Raw genomic sequence first — 17,734 nt, forward strand, 5'->3', positions numbered from 1 at the left:
ACTCATCCTCAAATAAAAACACGACTTCAATATTAAAAATCTATTTCTTTATTACGTTTGATAATCTGGTTGTTGAGGATGAGAAACATTCACACAGGATTCAAATAATCTATAAACTCTGTCACAGTCACACGTTAAATGTTTTTTATTTATTACTTCGGACCAGCGGATTTATTAACGTCTCCATGAGACGAGGTGGAACCCGCTGGTTCGCTCTGCGTCTCGTACCTGGGTTTCTCCTGAGCCTCGATCAGACGGATGACGTCCTCCATCCACAGCATCAGGTCCCGCACCATGCTGAAGAAGCGGAACTTGTCTGCGGTGTCGACCAGCTTCAGCCTCCGGCCCTCCGCCGCCTCCAGCAGGTTCTTCCAGGCCTCCAGGACCTGAGCGAGAACGAGACAGCAGCCAAGAGTCAGACCAGAGGAACAGCGACATCACAACCTGACAACAGACGCTCTCCTCACTCTCACTCGATCCAGAGTCAGTGTGAACGGATCTCACTGAAGAAAAACTCCACCAGGAGAATCATCTGTGAATCGAGATTCACTTTAATCAGCAGAACGTGAAGAGCGGCAAAATGTTTTATGATCAAAAGGAATATTTATTAATGATAAATACAAATGTTGACTGTGATAGAATTTTATAATTTGAGTTTATCACTGGAGAGTGTTGAAGTTCTCTGGGGGGGGGGGGGGGGGGGAGAATAAAAACATAAAAGCTCAAAAATAAAATAAAAGCACAAACATATGAGCAGATTCCAGATGGAGAAGCACCAACAGGGGGCGCGAGTGAGCTGCTTTTATAACAACACAACTGTTTTTACATCTGGGATTTAAGATACAGACTTTTTATTTTCGTCCATATTTGATCCAGAACCAAATAAGTGACGGAGCAACGCTGCTCCTCTGGTCAGAATCACAGCTACACCTTGAACTTCATGTAGTTTGTTTCTGGTCTGTGGTTCGTTGTGTGTCTGTTTGTGTGAGTGCACACATTCCTGGTGTGTGTCTGATTCAAACATACGGACGAAAGTCAAGCTCCACACTGAACAACCACATGTTAACAAAGCAGCTGACTTCATGTGATCTTTCTTCTTTGTACCAAGACGTTTGCAGACATTTTGGAAAAACAGAATGAAAACACGATGCACGGAATCTTTGGGCTCCGTCTTCAGTGACATTCCGTCCAGACCCGTCTGACGCTGCTGCTCGCAGAGACGATGGGAACAGACGACTGCAAGCAGCGACTCCGCAGCAGCTAACAAGCAACTACACTTAAGCAAATGTGAACAGAAGCATTGGATTGCACCGCAATCTGAGTAGAGCGGGATCTAAATGATTCCATTTCTTCTTCACTTACTGATCAGACCCAAACTGAATTTGCAAACTACCAGTAGCATTTGATTTCTCCTCCTCAGAGGCTCGGCTGGGTGGAGTTTACAGTTTATCCTGCAGGGAAACTGTCAATCAGATAAACTGAGTTAGAGTTTAGTTTTTGTTTCTGTGCAAAAAATCCAAATGCACAAGTGAAGAAAAAAAAAAAAACTACAAGTCTTTGCAAACCAGCAGTTTCTGCCTGTGCACGGGGCCGAAACTCGTCTGCATGAAAACCACTAAAATGTCACTAGAATTAAACATTTTAGTCTGAGTGTCAAAAGAACTGCAGCCAAAATGAAGCCTGATGCAAAGCCGATGTTTCTGGTAAACAGAGTCTCACCTCTCCCTCTCTCTTCTGGGTGGACAGAGGATGTGAAGGAAACATACAGGGAATGGTCAAAACACAACGCCATCAAAAACACTTCCCAACAGTCACCTCAGTCCACAGGAGACGCCGGCTGAAACTCCTCCTCGGTTCTGAGGTCGTTGCTGTTCACCAACATTTTTAAAGTCGTTCTGAGTTTTCAGGTTCTTTCATGACTCAGAACAACATTTACTCTTTGTATGAATATTTGAGAACGCTCGTCTGCAGAGGACGTGATCACAGACAAACATTAACGACGACTTTCAGCTCAACGAGTCTTTTCGCTTTAGTTTCAGCCTGAACACTGAATTTTACATTTTGTGTCTGAGGAAACATTTGATGATCAGTTCTCTCCAGAATATTATAATATATTAATAAATGAATAAAACTCATTAGATGACACTGTAGAAAATTCACCTTTAACAGTCAAAGATTAAAAAAAATAAAAGACCAGCTTTAAATATTAAAAGCAAATCAAAGTCACATTTGACGATTTACAGCAAATAAAATGAGAAATGATCTTTTGTCCAGAGAAGCTGGTTTAGTTCAGTTCAGTTTAGTTTCTAAGGATCAATAAAGCAGAATATGAATAAACAGCATCAGTAAAACTCAATATTCAAAAGAAAATCAATATTTCTGTACCTTTGTATTTTCTGTTTATTCTCAGATTATTCTGTTTTCATATTCGAAGCCTGTTCAGCACGAATGTGTCTTTTAAACGTGGTTCATTAACAGTTCTTTTATTTTGACCATGCCCTGTAAGACTCTACTGCGTTAATGTGGAAAAGCTTACAGATCAAATTACTTGATTAACTGCAGATGTGAAAAACGTCTCTACACGTTCAACATCTGGTTGTTTGTGAATCTTTCCCAACTGATCGATCGGTCGTGTTTTCAAACGTCTGCAGCAGCAGAGGGACGGTGCGGAGTTAGTGCAGCAGCGGTGCAGCATGCATGAGGCAGAGGCCGTTCTCACTGACTCCATTAACATCAGACGCTGGGTTGAAAGTTCAATCAGCAAAACAAGGTTTTCTACGTTTAGAATCACGTGCTCAGTTCTTGTCTGAGGAGAAAGTAAACTGAGTCCAGCCTGACGAGCTTTATGTTTGAACACCATCGCTCACCTCCCCCTCTCTCTTCTGGATGTCGTCAGCTTTGTCTCCAGCGTACGCCGACTGCAGACGAACCGCGTCCTCCTGCAGCTGCCGCACCTGAAGCAAGAGGAGAGAAGGTGTCACACAGAGGGACATGAGCTCCAGGGGGACGTCCTCCATTCTTCAAAGATGACGTTTTCATTTTAGGTTTCACTCAAGAGTTTACGACTAAAAGAGAATTGAGAGTCACACACTCATACGAGTTTTTGCATCAGTCGATAGTTTTCACTTCTTTCGTGGCGTTTCCTCTCGTGAGTGAAACTGTGAAATCAAACTGCACCTGAGTCCCCAGAGCCTGGATATCGTGTTCGAAGGTGGTGTGCATCCTCTGCAGCGTCTCCACTGTGTTCTGGTCGCGGCCGAGCTCCTCCGGCAGCTTCTTGTGTTTGTCCAGGATGCGGTTGAGGATCTCCTTGGCGTCGTGGTAGAACTTGTGGAGCTCGTAGGAGGCAGCGAGGATCTGCGTGCGGGTGTCGATGAGCTCCAGCAGGTCGGCCCAGGCCTCGTTCAGGCCGTCCTTCCACTCGGCGATGGTGGCGGCGTCGCCGTGGCCCGTGTTGATCAGCTCGTCCGCCTGGCGGTTGACGGTATCCACGCGCTCCTGGCCGATGTTCCCGGTGTCACGGGCGAATTCTCTGAAACGTTCCTGAAGCATCTGATGGAGGAAAGACATCGGATTAAAGTGTTGATACATTAAATCATCACATTCTACGTTTTTTATTTTTCTCTGCTTCCACAGATGAAACATCACACAGAGTGAAATGCAGACGTGTGAGTTACTGACGGTGACGTGCTCGTAGTCCTGTCCCAGCTCGTGGGATCCGGCCACCACCTCCCTCTCAGCGATCCACTGCTCCAGGTCGTCCACTTCTCTGTTGAGCTGGAACAGACGGAAACGCTCGTCCAGTTTCCCCCGACGCTCCTCTGACAGATCCTTCAGGCCGGCGTAGAGTTTATCCACCTGAGACTGACGCATGCCGATGCGCTCGCTGCAGGAAGAGACGACACGAATGAATTCTGATTCCTTCTCTTTCTCATTTTAATCCGTTCTAATCCCAATCTTCTTCGTCTCATATCTTATCCTCTCTTTTCTAATACCTCCTCTTCTTTCTTTCTCCCTGCACGATTTAGAAACACGTGACCCCTGACCTTTTGACCCGCCCTCACCTGTCGGGGTGTTCGGCGCCCACCAGGCCCCGGCTGGTGCTGGACAGCAGGTGGACGGTGTCGGCGTAATCCTCCACTGCCTGCTCCAGGATCTGGTGCTTCTTCAGCATGGCCACAGAACTCTGCTCGTCCTACGAGACACAAGAGATTCACTTTCACTCGTACATTTCATTTCACCGAAACAGAATCACTCGGAGCAGCAGCAGATTCATGGTCACATGACGGATCAACGAGAGCAGATTTACAGACTCTACACATTAAAGACCCGAAACATATCAACACGTATGTAATAAAAACGGTTTTCATACAGTGAATAAACATCAGAGAGTACTGAGGTTAAACTGACCTGCAGCCGAACAACTGATTAAACTCAGTCTGAGGAAGTGACATGTGAACGGAACCAAAACCAAGACACAGGAAGTTTAAACCTCGATCGTCAGTTTCTGTCACTCTCCACCAATCAGGGGTCAGTGTCAGCTGTCAATCATCTCAGCCTCATATCGTTAACTAATTAAACATCAGAGCGATAAGAACGAGCTGAAATGACAGAAACATCTCTGACAAACATGGAGGAGCATCCAGCCACCAGGGGGCGATCAGGAGACTCCATCTTAATGTAGTAATAATCTTCTTTAACCAGATTCAACACGCTCGTCTTCTTTTCAACGTCCTGATGATGAATTAAACCCCGCCCTCACCTTGGCCTTCTCCTCCGACATCATGTACAGCTCCTGCTCGCTCATCCAGGCCTCGGCCTCGGCCGCGTCGAAGTAGTACTGCTGGGCCTCGTGGGCTTCGCTGAGGCGGGCGTGGCGTTTCTCCGTCTCCTTCCTGATCTGCTCCCACAGCGACTGGAGCCCGGCGAGCCGCTGGCGGATCAGCTGGGCCGTCGCGCCGTCCTCCCTCAGGATGTGTTGGCTGCGCTCGAAGATGTCGTCGTAGCGAGGCTGGTGACCCTGGATCTCCTTCTGCAGCGTCTGCGAGGTCACACAGTGGGTGGAGTCAGGAGGCACAGTTATGTTTGTTTAAAGTCAAACTTATGCAGAGTGTGTGTGTGTGTGTGTGTGTGTGTACCTGGTTCTTCTTGATCAGCAGCTGCACAGTCTGCAGGTTGTGTCCGTGGTCGGTGGACGTGGCGAGAGCCATCCTCTCCTCCACCCAGAGCTGGAGACACAGTATTGATTTCAACCTTTTATTTTCTTCTTCTCCTTCTCTCTCACTTTTCTAACTTAGCTCCCTTCATCGGTGTCTCTACTCACGATCTCGTCCTCCACGTCCCTGTTGAACTGGTGAATCTCCCTGGACGCCATCAGGTTGTCTCGTCTCTTCTTCAGCGGCGCCTGAAGCGAGTTGAACTTCTTCTCCACGCTGATCCTCTGTCCGTCCACCTCCTCGGAGCCTTTCCCCTCCTGGCTGAGAGCCTGCGACTGACCCTGCAGCTCCTCCACCTCCTTCTGACGCACATCCACCTGGCTCTCCAGGATCTGCAGGAGGTCACAGGTTAGACTCTTCTTAGTTATAAACGCTCCTCCTCACATCTACGTTAACGCTCCTCCTCACATCTACGTTAACATCTACGTTAACGCTCCTCCTCACCTGCTGCTTCTTCAGCAGGATGTTGACGGACGTCAGGTCTTTGCCGTAGTCGTCGGACTGCAGCTGTCCGTCCAGGCAGCCCAGCCACTTGTCCAGGTCGGCGCAGCTCTGGGTGAACAGCTCGGCCTTGTTGGCGTCGAACAGACACTTGGCCTTGGTCTGGGTGGTCGACTCCAGGTCGTCCCACATCGTCTTCAGGGACGCCAGCTTCTCTTTGACCATCACCTCCGTCTCTGGTTTCTCCGACATCAGCGTCTGCCCGTCCTGAAAGTGAAGTAATAAAATATAATCATCAGAATATTAATCTGGACACAAACCTCGTGTCTGTGATGATTTAATTTACTTTATGAAACGTTTCCCTCTGAAAACGCTTCATTACTATGATCCTGTTAAAATTGATCTAAAATAAAATCCACAGACGTTTAATTTATTTTAGAAGGTTTCTATCTTCAGCCTCTGTTCTACAGAGGAACAGTTTATATTTCAAAAAGTAAAATATAAAGTTATAAAGTTCCAAAAATCTTTCAGATCATTTATTTCTTCTTGACATTAAACGGACGTTCTCAGTGTTGTTTCCAAACTTTCATATCTATGAAACTTTAAAGCTTCTTCGTGCGTTTGTCTGTCAAATCATAGAAGCTTCCTTTTTTAGGAAATGTGGCAGAGAGAACATTTCACTCCCTGTCTCCTTGTCTCCTCGCCTCCTCGCCTCCTACCTTCTGGATCTTATCCAGCCACTCCTTGTTGGACTGCAGCTCGGCCATGAAGGCCTGGTGCTTCAGCCACTTGCTGTGCAGGTTCCTGGCCTCGTCGTACGACATGTCCTGGGCCGTCAGCATCTTCTCGTTGATCCACAGGGACAGCTGGAGACGCAGAGGATTAGCTCATCTTATAACCACGAGTGGGACTGAAGTTGTTTTTAACACTATCATCTGTTTTACCTCCTGACAGTCCTGCAGGAACTTCTGCAGGTCTCTGTTGTCCTTCAGCCTCATCAGCAGGTCACTGGCAGCCGCTCGGTTCTTCTTGTGCCTGGAGAAAAGAAAACAGTGGGTTCAGGAACATTTTTTCTATTTCCACAGAAAATAAATGTTTTGAGTCACAGAACAGCTGATCTGATGAACGTCTCTACAGGAGTGAAGCTGGATTAGTTTAGAGAGATTTAACTTTTAAACCCTCAGTGAACAAGTTCAAACCACCAGTATCTGACCTCTGGTCGATGGAATCCACCTTCTCCTGGATGCGCTCGGCGTTGATGTTTCCGTCAGCTACAAGGCGGCGGCCGGTGTCGACCACACCGCTGATCTTCTCCTCGTTGGCGTCCAAGGTGGTCATGAAGTCCTCCTGCTTCTTGATTGCGGCCTCGGCGCCCTCCAGAGTGGTGGGCATCTCAGTGTGAGCCAGGACGTACTCCTGCAGAGAGGAGCACAGAGGAGACGCTCGTTCACACACTCAACGAACATTCTTGGATTTTTTTAAAACAAAACCTGGAGGAAGGTTTGAGAGAATTCACAGGTTTGTAGATTCACATCAGAGGATTTCACTTCCTGTTTATCTGTAACAAACTTCTTTTTTTCTCGTAATGACGGATTTGAAAAATACAGAAGCTTGTCGTTAAACTGTTGTAATGAACAGGTTGCACCACACGGTGGCAGCGTCTGACAGGCTCTTATCTTGTCTGACGCTGTTCAAACGTTCATATTCACATTAACACCAGAAAATCCTCTGCAACAAACGTTCTGCTCGTTCCTGTTGCAGCTCGATGAGCAGGTGGGATTGGAGCCTCTCCCAGCATGCACCAGGGCATCATGTTTTACCCAAACTGGGATTTTCTGACTGCAAACAAAAGACTGAAACTCTGGACGTCACAGTGAGACGCTGCAGGTGTCCCAGTCCTGAGCTCTGAGGTTTACCTGGTTGTTGAGGAAGGCCTCGGCCTGCTTGGTGTCCCTGAGGAACAGCTGATAAGCGTGCGACTGAGACAGCAGGTTCTGTCGGTTCTCCCACATCTTGTGCAGCTCGTTCCAGCCGGTGTCGAGCGCCTGCAGCCGCTGCCGCAGGAACATGTACTGCGCGTCCGTCTGGCCCTGCGTCACCATCTCGCCCATGTCCCTCATCTTCTGGTAGTCTTCCTCGTAGTTGCGGATCTCGTTCTTGATGCCCTCGTGCTGGGTCAGCAGCTTCTCGGCCTCGGTCAGCGTGTTGGGCATGTCCTCGGAGGCGATGGCCGTCTGCGTCTTCGACAGCCACGACTGGAAGTCGTCCAGCTCGCGCAGGAACTGCTGCAGCTTGCTGGCCTCGCCCAGAGACTCCTCCCGGTTCTTCATGGTGTCCTGGAAACAGATTTGATCAGATCGTTATCTCGTGTTTCTGCTCAGTGTGTGTTGAAACACTGTTAAAGTCCTGGTGTGGAAGAACTGGGATGTTCTTGGGTTCTTCTGATCCGACATGATGACAGATCGTCTCACCTTCATCTCGTCCCAGACGCCTCTGATTTCAGCCAGACGTCCCTTGATGCCGTCCGACTGCTCCGTGTGTTCGGAGGCCAAACGCTCCGCTTCCTTTCCCAGGTCTCCCAGCTTGTCTTCGATGGCGGCCAGGTCGCGCTCCATTCCCGTCAGCTTCCTCTGCAGAGCCATGACGCCGGCCAGGTCGTTGCCCAGCTCCTGAGTGGACTCGATGACCTGGAGGAGGACAGAGAGCAAGTGACGGGTCAGACCGGCCAATCACCAGTCACAGCGTGGGGGGGGGATTTAAACCCTGAAGGAGCGGACGTGAACCTTGGTCTTCTCTTTGATCCAGGACTTGGTCTCGTTGCACTCCAGGTGGTAGTTCTGGACTCCCAGAGCCGAGTTCAGGCTGTCCTTCTTCAGGTCCACCAGGTCTCTGAACTGACTCCATCTGGACGGAGGGACGAGCGGACAGAGACACCGTCAGCAGCAGATATCAAGTCAGACTGAAACTGAAGCAGGTGGGTCGTCCACTTATTCTACTGTTGGTTAAATCCTAGATTAGTTAACTGATCACTTACTTTTGAACTCAAGTTTATTTAAATATCACTAAGGTTCCAGTTTACTTCCTGTTTATTCTACTTTAATAATCTTTTTTAATTTCCTTTTTAATCCCAGTTTAGATCATAGCTGCTCAGTCGCATTGTGTTTAATCCCAGTTACATTTAATTCAGGTTTAGTTTAACAGCAGAAACGTTCTTGAACCAGTTTAATCTGAGTGAGGTGGTTAAAGACGTGATAATCTGGTTTAATCCCAGTTACATTACCTGGTGTTGAGTTTGTCCTGCTGGGCTTTGATCTCCTTCTCGCTGGGATGTCCGCTGTGGATCAGTTGCCGGGCAATCTGGTTCACCACGGCGACCCGGGACGCCTGGTTGTTCATCTCCGGCTCCAAACTCTCGAACCTGGACAGAGACACAGAAGATCAGAGAAAGAATTTAGACTTTCATATTCTTCAGACACGTATATTTAGTTTCTGCTGCAACTTTAATTTCTTTTCAAAGTCTTTCTCTTTCATTCAGAGCAAGAGCAATGCATGATGGGATACGTTGTTTTGTTAGTCAGGTTTATTAAGCTCGTCTGTTTGGACCCTGGTGCTTCTCACCGGTGCTGGACGACCTCCAGGTCCTCCAGTTTCTCGGGGATCTCCATGCTGTTGAGCCACTGCTCCTTCTCATCGATCCACACCTCGCAGGCGCTGGCTTCACTCATCATCTTGTAGAGCGCCAGAGCGTCCTGCAGCGCCTGCTTCCTGAGGCGCGTCAGCTCCACCACCTCCTTGTATCGCTCCTCGATTCCTGCCAGCCGGCTCTGGACCTGCACGTCAACAACGGCCAGCACAGTGAGTGGACGTCCGGTCGATCTTTACTTTCTCCACAGACACAGAACCATTCAAGTCAGACTCCTCACCTCCTCAGAGTCGGCCTTCTCGGGCGGCAGCGTGCGGGACTGTTCGTGCAGAGCGTCGATGACGGGCCGGTAGCTGCCGATCTCCTCGGCAACGTCTTTGTGTTTCTTTACCAGAGCCTGGGTGGAGAACTCGTCGTGGCCGACGTCGACGCTGGAGACGATCCGCAGCACGTCCAGCATCCACGTGTCGATGTCGTCAGCATCGGCCTGAGGACAGAAGACGGAGTTAGAGTCTGAAATATTGATTTTGCAGATCAGGACAATGACTGGTTCTATCTGGACTTGACTTTGTCTGTTTTTGATTTTCTAGCATTTGACAGACGTCAAGTCAGTTTCTATAGAAACCGTGAAAACCGGTTTTCACCTGGAACTGATGCTGGTTACAGGCCTCCTGCAGACGAGCTTTACGGACGGCAGAGAGACGCTCCAGAGCTGCCCACTGCTCCTGCAGCACAGAGGAGAGGGAGGAAGGGAGGAAGGAAGGAAGGAAGGGAGGAAGGAAGGAAGGACATGATGAATCTTCCTTTACAGGTAAAAACACTTTTCCTGAAACTCAAGAATGTTTTATACAAATGAAATCAAACAAATAAAGCAGGAGAGAACTTTTCTATAATCTACTCTGGATTTGAGTTCAACGTGCAGTAATGAAAACATCACCTCTTTAGAGGAGAACTCGTTCCCTAAATTACCCAGAGGGAGATTTCATTATTCTAAATCAAAGGGAGACGTGTGTGAAGTACGTTAAAGGAGTCAAATGTCGCGGTGACGCTCTCGGAGCTCTTTACCTGGACGTCCTGGATTCGCTCTTTAATCTTATCGGATCCAAAGTGGTTGTTGGCCACCAGCTCGTCTCCCTGTTTGATGGTTTGCTGTAAATGAGCAGCTCGCCCACTCATCTCGTCTTCGAAGGCTTTGTGCTGACTCAGCAGTCTCAGCGCGCCCGTCAGATCCTTCCCATAATCCTCGGAGGACAGGATCTGCTCCTTCTCCCGGATCCAGCCCTCCTACGGACCGCAGACACATTCAGGCCTCCGTGACATCACGTCCCAACGACCAGACGACCTCAGGCAGACTTTTGATAACAGCAATAAATCTACAAAAATTACCTCTTCAGCCATTTCCCAGAAGAACTTCCAGAGGCGACGGGACTCCTCGAGGCGAGCTCGCCGCTCAGCCGCCAGCTGACTCAGCTCCTGGTAACAGAACTCCAGGTGAGCCACTCGATCCCTGATGATCTGTGGGTCACACGGGTTATAACCTGAGGAGGAGAGAAGCGATTAATGTCCCGCTCATCGCAGAGAACACACTCAACAATGTCCCCGGTCCACTCGTCCACTCGTCCACTCGTCCCTCTCACCCTCGGAGTCGCTGGCAAACTTCTGAGCGTTGCTGTTGACGTTTTTCACTCGAGTGGCCTGGATGCCGATGTCGGCCTCCACCAGAGCGTGTTTCTGCAGCAGGTCCTCGACACCCAGCAAATGTTTCCCATAATCCTGAGAGAGCAGCAGCATCTGCACCGGGGGACAGAGGCCGGGGTCAAAGGTCACACCATCACACTAAGACATCCGATATTAACACGATGGGACACGATGTGGACGGAACAATGATCGTAACTGTGTTTGCTGTTTTTCAGGAAAATGCCTCTGATTTTAAATTCATCCAAAGAAAACATAAAAAGTTCCAGAATGTTTATTAGAGAAGTTTATAATTTAATTTTCTGATTTGGCCACGCCCCCTGCGTACCTTCATCTCGTCCATCCAGTCCATGATGTAGAGCATCTCCTGGAACACTCTCTGCAGACCCAGGTTCAGCTCCAGCCGGTGGCGTCGGTCCTTCAGCAGCTCCAGCAGATATTCCCACAGCCGGATCACGTTGTCCTTCCTCGCCGTGATGCGTTTGATGTCGTGGTAATTCTCCGCCTCCAGCTCCTTCGCCACGGAAACCACCGCCTGGAGAGAGGAAAACAAAAAAGACTTGTTAATGGTTCATGAAACTACGAACATGAACCGTTTTCATTCTTCAGAACTGAAACAGAAAAACTGTTGACTGTTCAGAAGCTGCTGAGGAGTTTGAGTTTTTATGACTCATTTACCTTTTTGAATTAAAAACCACTTTTGTGATAAAGTTTAGTTCCAAACATGAGATCAGGAGCGTGATGATCGAGGTTTCTGATAAAACTGATCGAGGATTTTCCTCTTAAACTTTGAATCTCAGTATTTACATCGTGAGATAAAATCCACCTGATCTGAGTTCAGATCAATTAAGAGCAAACCAGAGTTAAAAAACCTCCGGGTGATGAACCGACCTGAACTCGCTCCTCGTACGCTGCAATGTCCGTCTCTATGGCCTCGTGTTTCTTAGTGGCAGCTTCCACGGCCTGGAGGTCGAGTCCAAAGTTGTCCTGGAGGAAGAGGACAGAGGAAACAAGGAGAGGAGGACAGAGGAACCAAGGGGAGGAGATTGAAAGGAAACAGAGAGGAGAGAGAAACATTTTTATTTATGGTGAAGAAAAAAGAATCTGCACGAAAAAGAAATGTAATGTGTCGACTCCTGAATCGTTTGATGAAGAGGAATCGACCTTGTGTACGTGTGTTACCTGAGAGACGAGCCGCTGGTTCTCGCTCAGCCACGTCTCCCTCATGGCGGCCTTGCGGTCGAAGCGTCGGGCGAGCTGCTCCAGTTTCTCCTGACGAATCAGCTCCGTCCTCAGAGCCAGCTCGCGCTCGTGCTCCGCCTTCTCCAGACGCTCCCACGCCTAAAACAAACACACCCACAGCATCAGGCAGCAGAAACGTGGAGGTGACACTTTTTATTATTGATATTTATTTATCATCACATTAACGACATTTATCTCAAAAACACTTTTACTTTATCTCTGAATTGTATTTACTGATGATTATTTTCTCTTGATTTGAATTTGTAGAATAAATAACTTTGTTGAAAACAGTCGAGCGCTGTCGTTACCTTGTTGATGTCAGAGATGAGTTTTCCCTCTCGTGGAGTGTAGACCTTCTGGTTGTTGGCTCTCATCTTACTCTGGATGGTGAACAGCAGAACCTCCAGGTTTCCTTTCTCTGTGAACCTGCACACACACAGACACACACACAGACACACACTCAGCACACTTTGAACCTCAGGCGCTGTAAGTTTGGAGTCATCGTGAACTCTACTGACTTTGGCGGTTTCTCCACGGTGCGATACGTGTTGAAGGCCTGGAGCTGCTGCTGGACGCCCACCAGAGAGTTGGCGAACTTCCTGTTGTTGAGGATGATGATGGTCTGTTCGATCCACTCCAGAAGGTCCGACGCCAGAGACTCGTACTTCTCGATCATCTTCTCCGTCTCGATGGCGTTGTCCAGGACCTGGAGAAAAAACACGGCAGGCACACGCGTGTTAGAAATAAAAATAAAATAACAGAAACGTCCTTTAAGTTCAGAACAAGACGTTAGTTTGTCACCTTTCCGATTCTCTTCCCCTCCACCTTCAGCGCCTTCATCTTAGAGAAGTAGTGGTAATACGTCACCACGTACGTGATGATGGACTTTTCATCAGGGTGGTCCACGCTGATGTCTGCGCACACGCACACGCACACACACACACACACACACACACACACACATCAGAATGAAATGACAACTTTATCATTTAGAATAGACTGTGTGTGTGTGTGTGTGTGTGTGTGTGTGTGTGTGTGTGTGTGTGTGTGTGTGTGTGCCTCTCTCTCTCACCCTCGGGGTCCAGCAGCTTGGTGAGGCCCAGATGTTGCTCGGCCAGGTTGAAAGCGTTCTGCAGGTTGTGGTGAGCGTTTGATTTCTTCAGCTTGTCGAAGTCGATCAGGTCGGGTCTGAAAACAAACAAACACAACGTGGACTTTAAACAGGAAGTCAGATTTATTCATTTCTCTATGTGTCGGGTGATTTTACAGCCGCTCGGTCTGAGGCTCCTCAGACATCATGAACGAAACATATCGTGTGAGACAAAGCTCCGTTCGGCTCCTGCCTGTGTTTGTGGATGAGGGCGTTGAAGGCCATCCCGTCCCTCCAGCTGGTGGTGAAGTTGTGGATGTTGACGTTTGGATATCTGGACAGGAAGAGGAAATCATTCACAACATTTAAATCAGTTACCACGTGATGGTTTCATTTAACAGGTGGAAACAAATGTGATGGTTCCACTCGTTTCTATGAATCATTTTCCAGAACCTGCTCAGTGTTATGACTTTTAATGTTTTAATACTTTTAATACTTTTAATACTTCCACGCTCTGTTGTTGTATTATTATTATTTAATTTATTTTAGAAAGTACTTGTAAATGTATCATTAATCACTGAATCTCTACTTCTTATAAATTATATTAATAATTTCTGCTTGAACACAAACAGCAAATATATTATTTAGTTTACTGACACGTCTCGACTGAACTTTATTAAAATGTACAATTCATTATTTTGATTCAAACTTTTTGTTCAACTCCGTCAATAATACACTTCAGGGCGGGGAACAGGTGGCTGATGGGAAATGTAGTCGAAACAATCAGATGAGTGCAAACAGTGTTTAAAGTCTCACCCAGCGCTCTTCATCTGACACCAGAGCAGCAGAGCATCTTTAGCCGACTTCTTCTCCTTGTTGTCCTCCGTCTCCACACTGATGTCCTGGATCTGAGACACACAGACAGACAAACACGATAAAGACACTGATTTAAAACAAGATTTGTTCAAACTCTGGATGTCCTCACTTTCCAAAAAGTCCACACTCTCTAAAACTATCCTCAAACACGTCATACACACGTCTTCACTTTCTGTACAAACTGTCTATAGATCCTGAGAATGTCCACATTGTCCAAAACATACTTTTAAAAACTGTTGTGTCTTTACTTTCTAAAATTGTCCTGCCGCTCTAAACGTCCACGCTTTCTTAAAAATCCTTTTGTTCCCAACGTGTCCTCACTCTGTGTTGTCCTGATCCTCACAAAGACAGAAGAGCACGTCTCACCTTCATCGGTCAACTTCGGTTTCAGTCTGACTGAAGCGTGAAGCAAAAGTGAGCCGCAAATCGTCAACACACACACACACACACACACACACACACACACACACACACACACACACACACACACGGCTCACTTTCACCCTGGTTCCCCCGCCGCAGGATTTAAAACCACTAAAAAGAGTTTTTTTAATCCTCTTATAAAATCTAAATCCTTTTCACCCAACTGTTCACTGTCCTCAATGATGACATCATCCCCCGGTGACACGACATCGACATACAGTAAAATCTACGACACACGTCTGTTCTTCTCTCGGTAGTTTTAGTTTCATTTACAAGATGAACAAGAGCATGGAAATAAATTCAAAATATTAGAATCAACCACGTGTTGGGATGCAACAAGGTTCCTGACGATGGATCACATGACCCACATCGCGGCTGACGTTCTCTGATGCGCCTCCTCTTGGGATTTGAACGCGCGCGGCGGCCTCGTACCTGGAAGCGGAGGATGATGGTCCAGATGAGGCCCAGGGTGAGGCGGTGGTTTCCGTCCACGATGTCGTGGGAGCCCATGTTCTCCAGGTGGACCCTCTGCTCCTTCAGGAACTGCAGAGCCTTGTCCACGTTCTCCAAACAGTGGATCCGCATCCGACCCTTGGTGGGTTTGGGCTGAAACAACAACAGAACTCCAGTTTATTTACGACTCTCACAAACCCAGAGAGCGTGAACAGCTTCAGTTTCATAAAAACACGAGGGAGAAGAAAACAGCTGCCGACACAGCTGAGTGATTTCAAAACCCACACTTTGTGTTTTCATAGATTTTCTTCAACTGGACGTTATTTATACAAATCCTATTCCCGAAGGATTTCATCTCCACACAGGAATGTTTCCAGCAACATAAAAACTACGTGTGAGCGCACGTGTCGATCACAGGTTCCAACTACACAGGAACTAATGGACCTTTAGTTGATGATGAATTTATCAAACCAGGAGCAGAATGTGACTCTAATGTGTGTTTGTTGGATTTTCGAACATTCAGGGTTTGAGTGACTCAGCACGTTGTTGAGAGTCGAGTCCTTTGGACGACACCGACATGTTGAAATATAATTAAAACAAACCACAGCGATGATTAACGGCTAAAATAAAATAAACGTCTGAGCTGTCAGCGATGTAACTTCCTGCAGCTCGTCCAAGAAACAAGTTCTCTGTCCAACCCTGACCTCATCATCATCATCATCATCATCATCACTTCGATCAGGACAATAACACAACTCTCTTGCCCCCCCCCCCCCCCCCCCCCCCCCCCCCCACACACACACACACAGTTGTAGTTTCACTCATATTCTATAACAGATATAAATGAGCAGAACAATGAAGAGCGCCCCCTGTTGTTCAGTGTAATTCAGCTGCTCTCAGATCAGATTCCTCTGCTGCTCCTGGAGGCGTCTTGGCTCCGTGTGAAGCCTCAAACTTACTCAATGACTTCTTTCACAACTCCCCCCCCCCCCCCCCCACACACACACACACACACACACACACACACTGTCACTGCCTCCATCCATCCTGCTCACTTCACCATCCCTCTGTTTCTCTCCTTTATTTCATCTCTCGCTCATTCTGGACTCAAGGAAATAAAATCAAATATAAAACGTAGTAGAAATATAAGAACATCAGAAAACAGACGTTGTGTTGCACTTCCTGTCCGACTGTGCAGTTGTGTGTTCTCCCTGTGTGCGTCTGACAGGTTGTGAAAAGACCGGATGACAGCGTCACGGAGAGAGAGGAGGTCAGAGATGAAGAGACGGGAAGGACAGCCAAGAAGAAGAAAAGAGGGAGAGGAAAGAGAAGAAGAAGAGAGTCTGGCTCACGGCTCTGGAAGGCAGGGTCACACCGGGACGTTCTGACCGAGTCTGAGTTTATGTCTCTTGGTTTGCCAGAGGGAGAAGACAGCGAGAGGACGTTCAGAGACAACGGAGGATAACAGATTCCTGTTGCCATGGTGACCGGAGACTCGCTGAACCACAACGACCAACATGAAGCAGAACTTTACATTTATCACAGATGATCAGAGACTTTAACTCTGTGACTGTAAACCTGTCGTGTGGCAGCTGAACTCAGAATCAGTTTTCACGGAGCAAACGCTCGTCTCCAGTTCGTCCCGGTGAATAAAAGCGATTTGATTTTCTTGGCTCGTTGAACTTGATTTAAACGACTCGTTGCACTTCTCATTTGTTAGAGTGAATAATGAACCTCGTGCTCCCGTCGGCTCAGACTGAGGCCGTGTTGTTTTCATTACATATTGACGTCAAGTCAAAGAATATTTAATGCATAAAGAAAATATCTGGATTCCCCCTGACGACAGAGCAACGTGTTAATGACCAGTCAGGATCCGAGGAAGATTTGAGTCTGAAGCTCGTCTCATTTCTCCTGCCGCTGCTCCTCTTTCAAAATAAAAGCCCTGACAGCGACGTGACCCACCAGTCTCTCTCCTGACAGGACCTCCAGCAGCTTGATGAGCATGCGTCCGTCCCTCAGGTCCATGTAGAGGTCGGTGATGCGACAGGAGACTCTGGACAAGTGTGAGTTCACCCACTTGGTGAAGGTCTTCTTCTGCACCGCCTCACGCTCATCTGGACGAGAGAGAGAGAGAGAGAGAGAGAATTCATTAGAAACAATGACTCAGGGCTTCAGCCATGTTTGCATCATGACGCAGGAGGTTATGAGACATCCTGTGAGAGGAGCGCCCCCCTCAGGTCAGACTGGATGTGACACCGACTCCCTGATCACTGAGATGGGCTGCGCTGAGTGGGGCTAGCAGCAGTTAGCATGCTAACTAGAGTCAAAGCAAAGACGTGATAGAAACAGAGCAGAACAGTTTCCACCTCTGGAGACAGAACTGGTGGAGTTCAACTCTGACTCATCGTTAAATAATCCGCTGCCGACGTTTGTTACGATGATGAACTGAAATAAATCAAGTTAATTTAAACTGAACAAACATTTTCTCTGCATCGAGCTCAACTCAGGTCAGAGAGCGAGAGAGCGAGAGACAATAAGAATAAACTTTGTCTGACCCCTGGAAGGAAGGAAGTAAACACACACACACACACACACACTCAGATAAGAAACCCTGCCTGTTTTATATATGCAAACAAACATTCATATAATTCATGA

General features: G+C 47.6%; 1 protein-coding gene across 2 annotated transcripts in view; it reads right to left on the bottom strand.

The window, feature by feature from the left end:
- The window catches only part of LOC109644654 (spectrin beta chain, non-erythrocytic 1), a 63,537-nt gene that overhangs the window by 7,307 nt on the left and 38,496 nt on the right, over window positions 1-17,734 (bottom strand). For both annotated transcript variants that reach the window (XM_069538201.1, XM_069538200.1), the window contains 33 exons: window positions 17,042-17,193; window positions 15,059-15,232; window positions 14,144-14,235; window positions 13,581-13,661; window positions 13,310-13,425; window positions 13,039-13,151; window positions 12,756-12,943; window positions 12,546-12,663; window positions 12,178-12,336; window positions 11,887-11,982; window positions 11,324-11,530; window positions 10,938-11,091; window positions 10,687-10,838; window positions 10,366-10,584; window positions 9,945-10,025; window positions 9,581-9,787; window positions 9,276-9,487; window positions 8,938-9,075; window positions 8,441-8,561; window positions 8,129-8,344; window positions 7,574-7,993; window positions 6,871-7,073; window positions 6,602-6,692; window positions 6,377-6,523; window positions 5,661-5,924; window positions 5,324-5,548; window positions 5,139-5,228; window positions 4,763-5,041; window positions 4,065-4,195; window positions 3,682-3,886; window positions 3,178-3,552; window positions 2,868-2,954; window positions 229-386 (listed from right to left, as the gene is read on the bottom strand). In XM_069538201.1, coding sequence (XP_069394302.1) covers window positions 229-386; window positions 2,868-2,954; window positions 3,178-3,552; window positions 3,682-3,886; window positions 4,065-4,195; window positions 4,763-5,041; window positions 5,139-5,228; window positions 5,324-5,548; window positions 5,661-5,924; window positions 6,377-6,523; window positions 6,602-6,692; window positions 6,871-7,073; window positions 7,574-7,993; window positions 8,129-8,344; window positions 8,441-8,561; window positions 8,938-9,075; window positions 9,276-9,487; window positions 9,581-9,787; window positions 9,945-10,025; window positions 10,366-10,584; window positions 10,687-10,838; window positions 10,938-11,091; window positions 11,324-11,530; window positions 11,887-11,982; window positions 12,178-12,336; window positions 12,546-12,663; window positions 12,756-12,943; window positions 13,039-13,151; window positions 13,310-13,425; window positions 13,581-13,661; window positions 14,144-14,235; window positions 15,059-15,232; window positions 17,042-17,193 — 5,671 coding nt within the window. The remainder of the gene's footprint in view (window positions 1-228; window positions 387-2,867; window positions 2,955-3,177; window positions 3,553-3,681; window positions 3,887-4,064; window positions 4,196-4,762; window positions 5,042-5,138; window positions 5,229-5,323; window positions 5,549-5,660; window positions 5,925-6,376; window positions 6,524-6,601; window positions 6,693-6,870; window positions 7,074-7,573; window positions 7,994-8,128; window positions 8,345-8,440; window positions 8,562-8,937; window positions 9,076-9,275; window positions 9,488-9,580; window positions 9,788-9,944; window positions 10,026-10,365; window positions 10,585-10,686; window positions 10,839-10,937; window positions 11,092-11,323; window positions 11,531-11,886; window positions 11,983-12,177; window positions 12,337-12,545; window positions 12,664-12,755; window positions 12,944-13,038; window positions 13,152-13,309; window positions 13,426-13,580; window positions 13,662-14,143; window positions 14,236-15,058; window positions 15,233-17,041; window positions 17,194-17,734) is intronic.

This window comes from Paralichthys olivaceus, chromosome 14 (genome assembly GCF_024713975.1).
Source record: "Paralichthys olivaceus isolate ysfri-2021 chromosome 14, ASM2471397v2, whole genome shotgun sequence".
Taxonomy (NCBI): Eukaryota; Metazoa; Chordata; class Actinopteri; order Pleuronectiformes; family Paralichthyidae; genus Paralichthys; species Paralichthys olivaceus.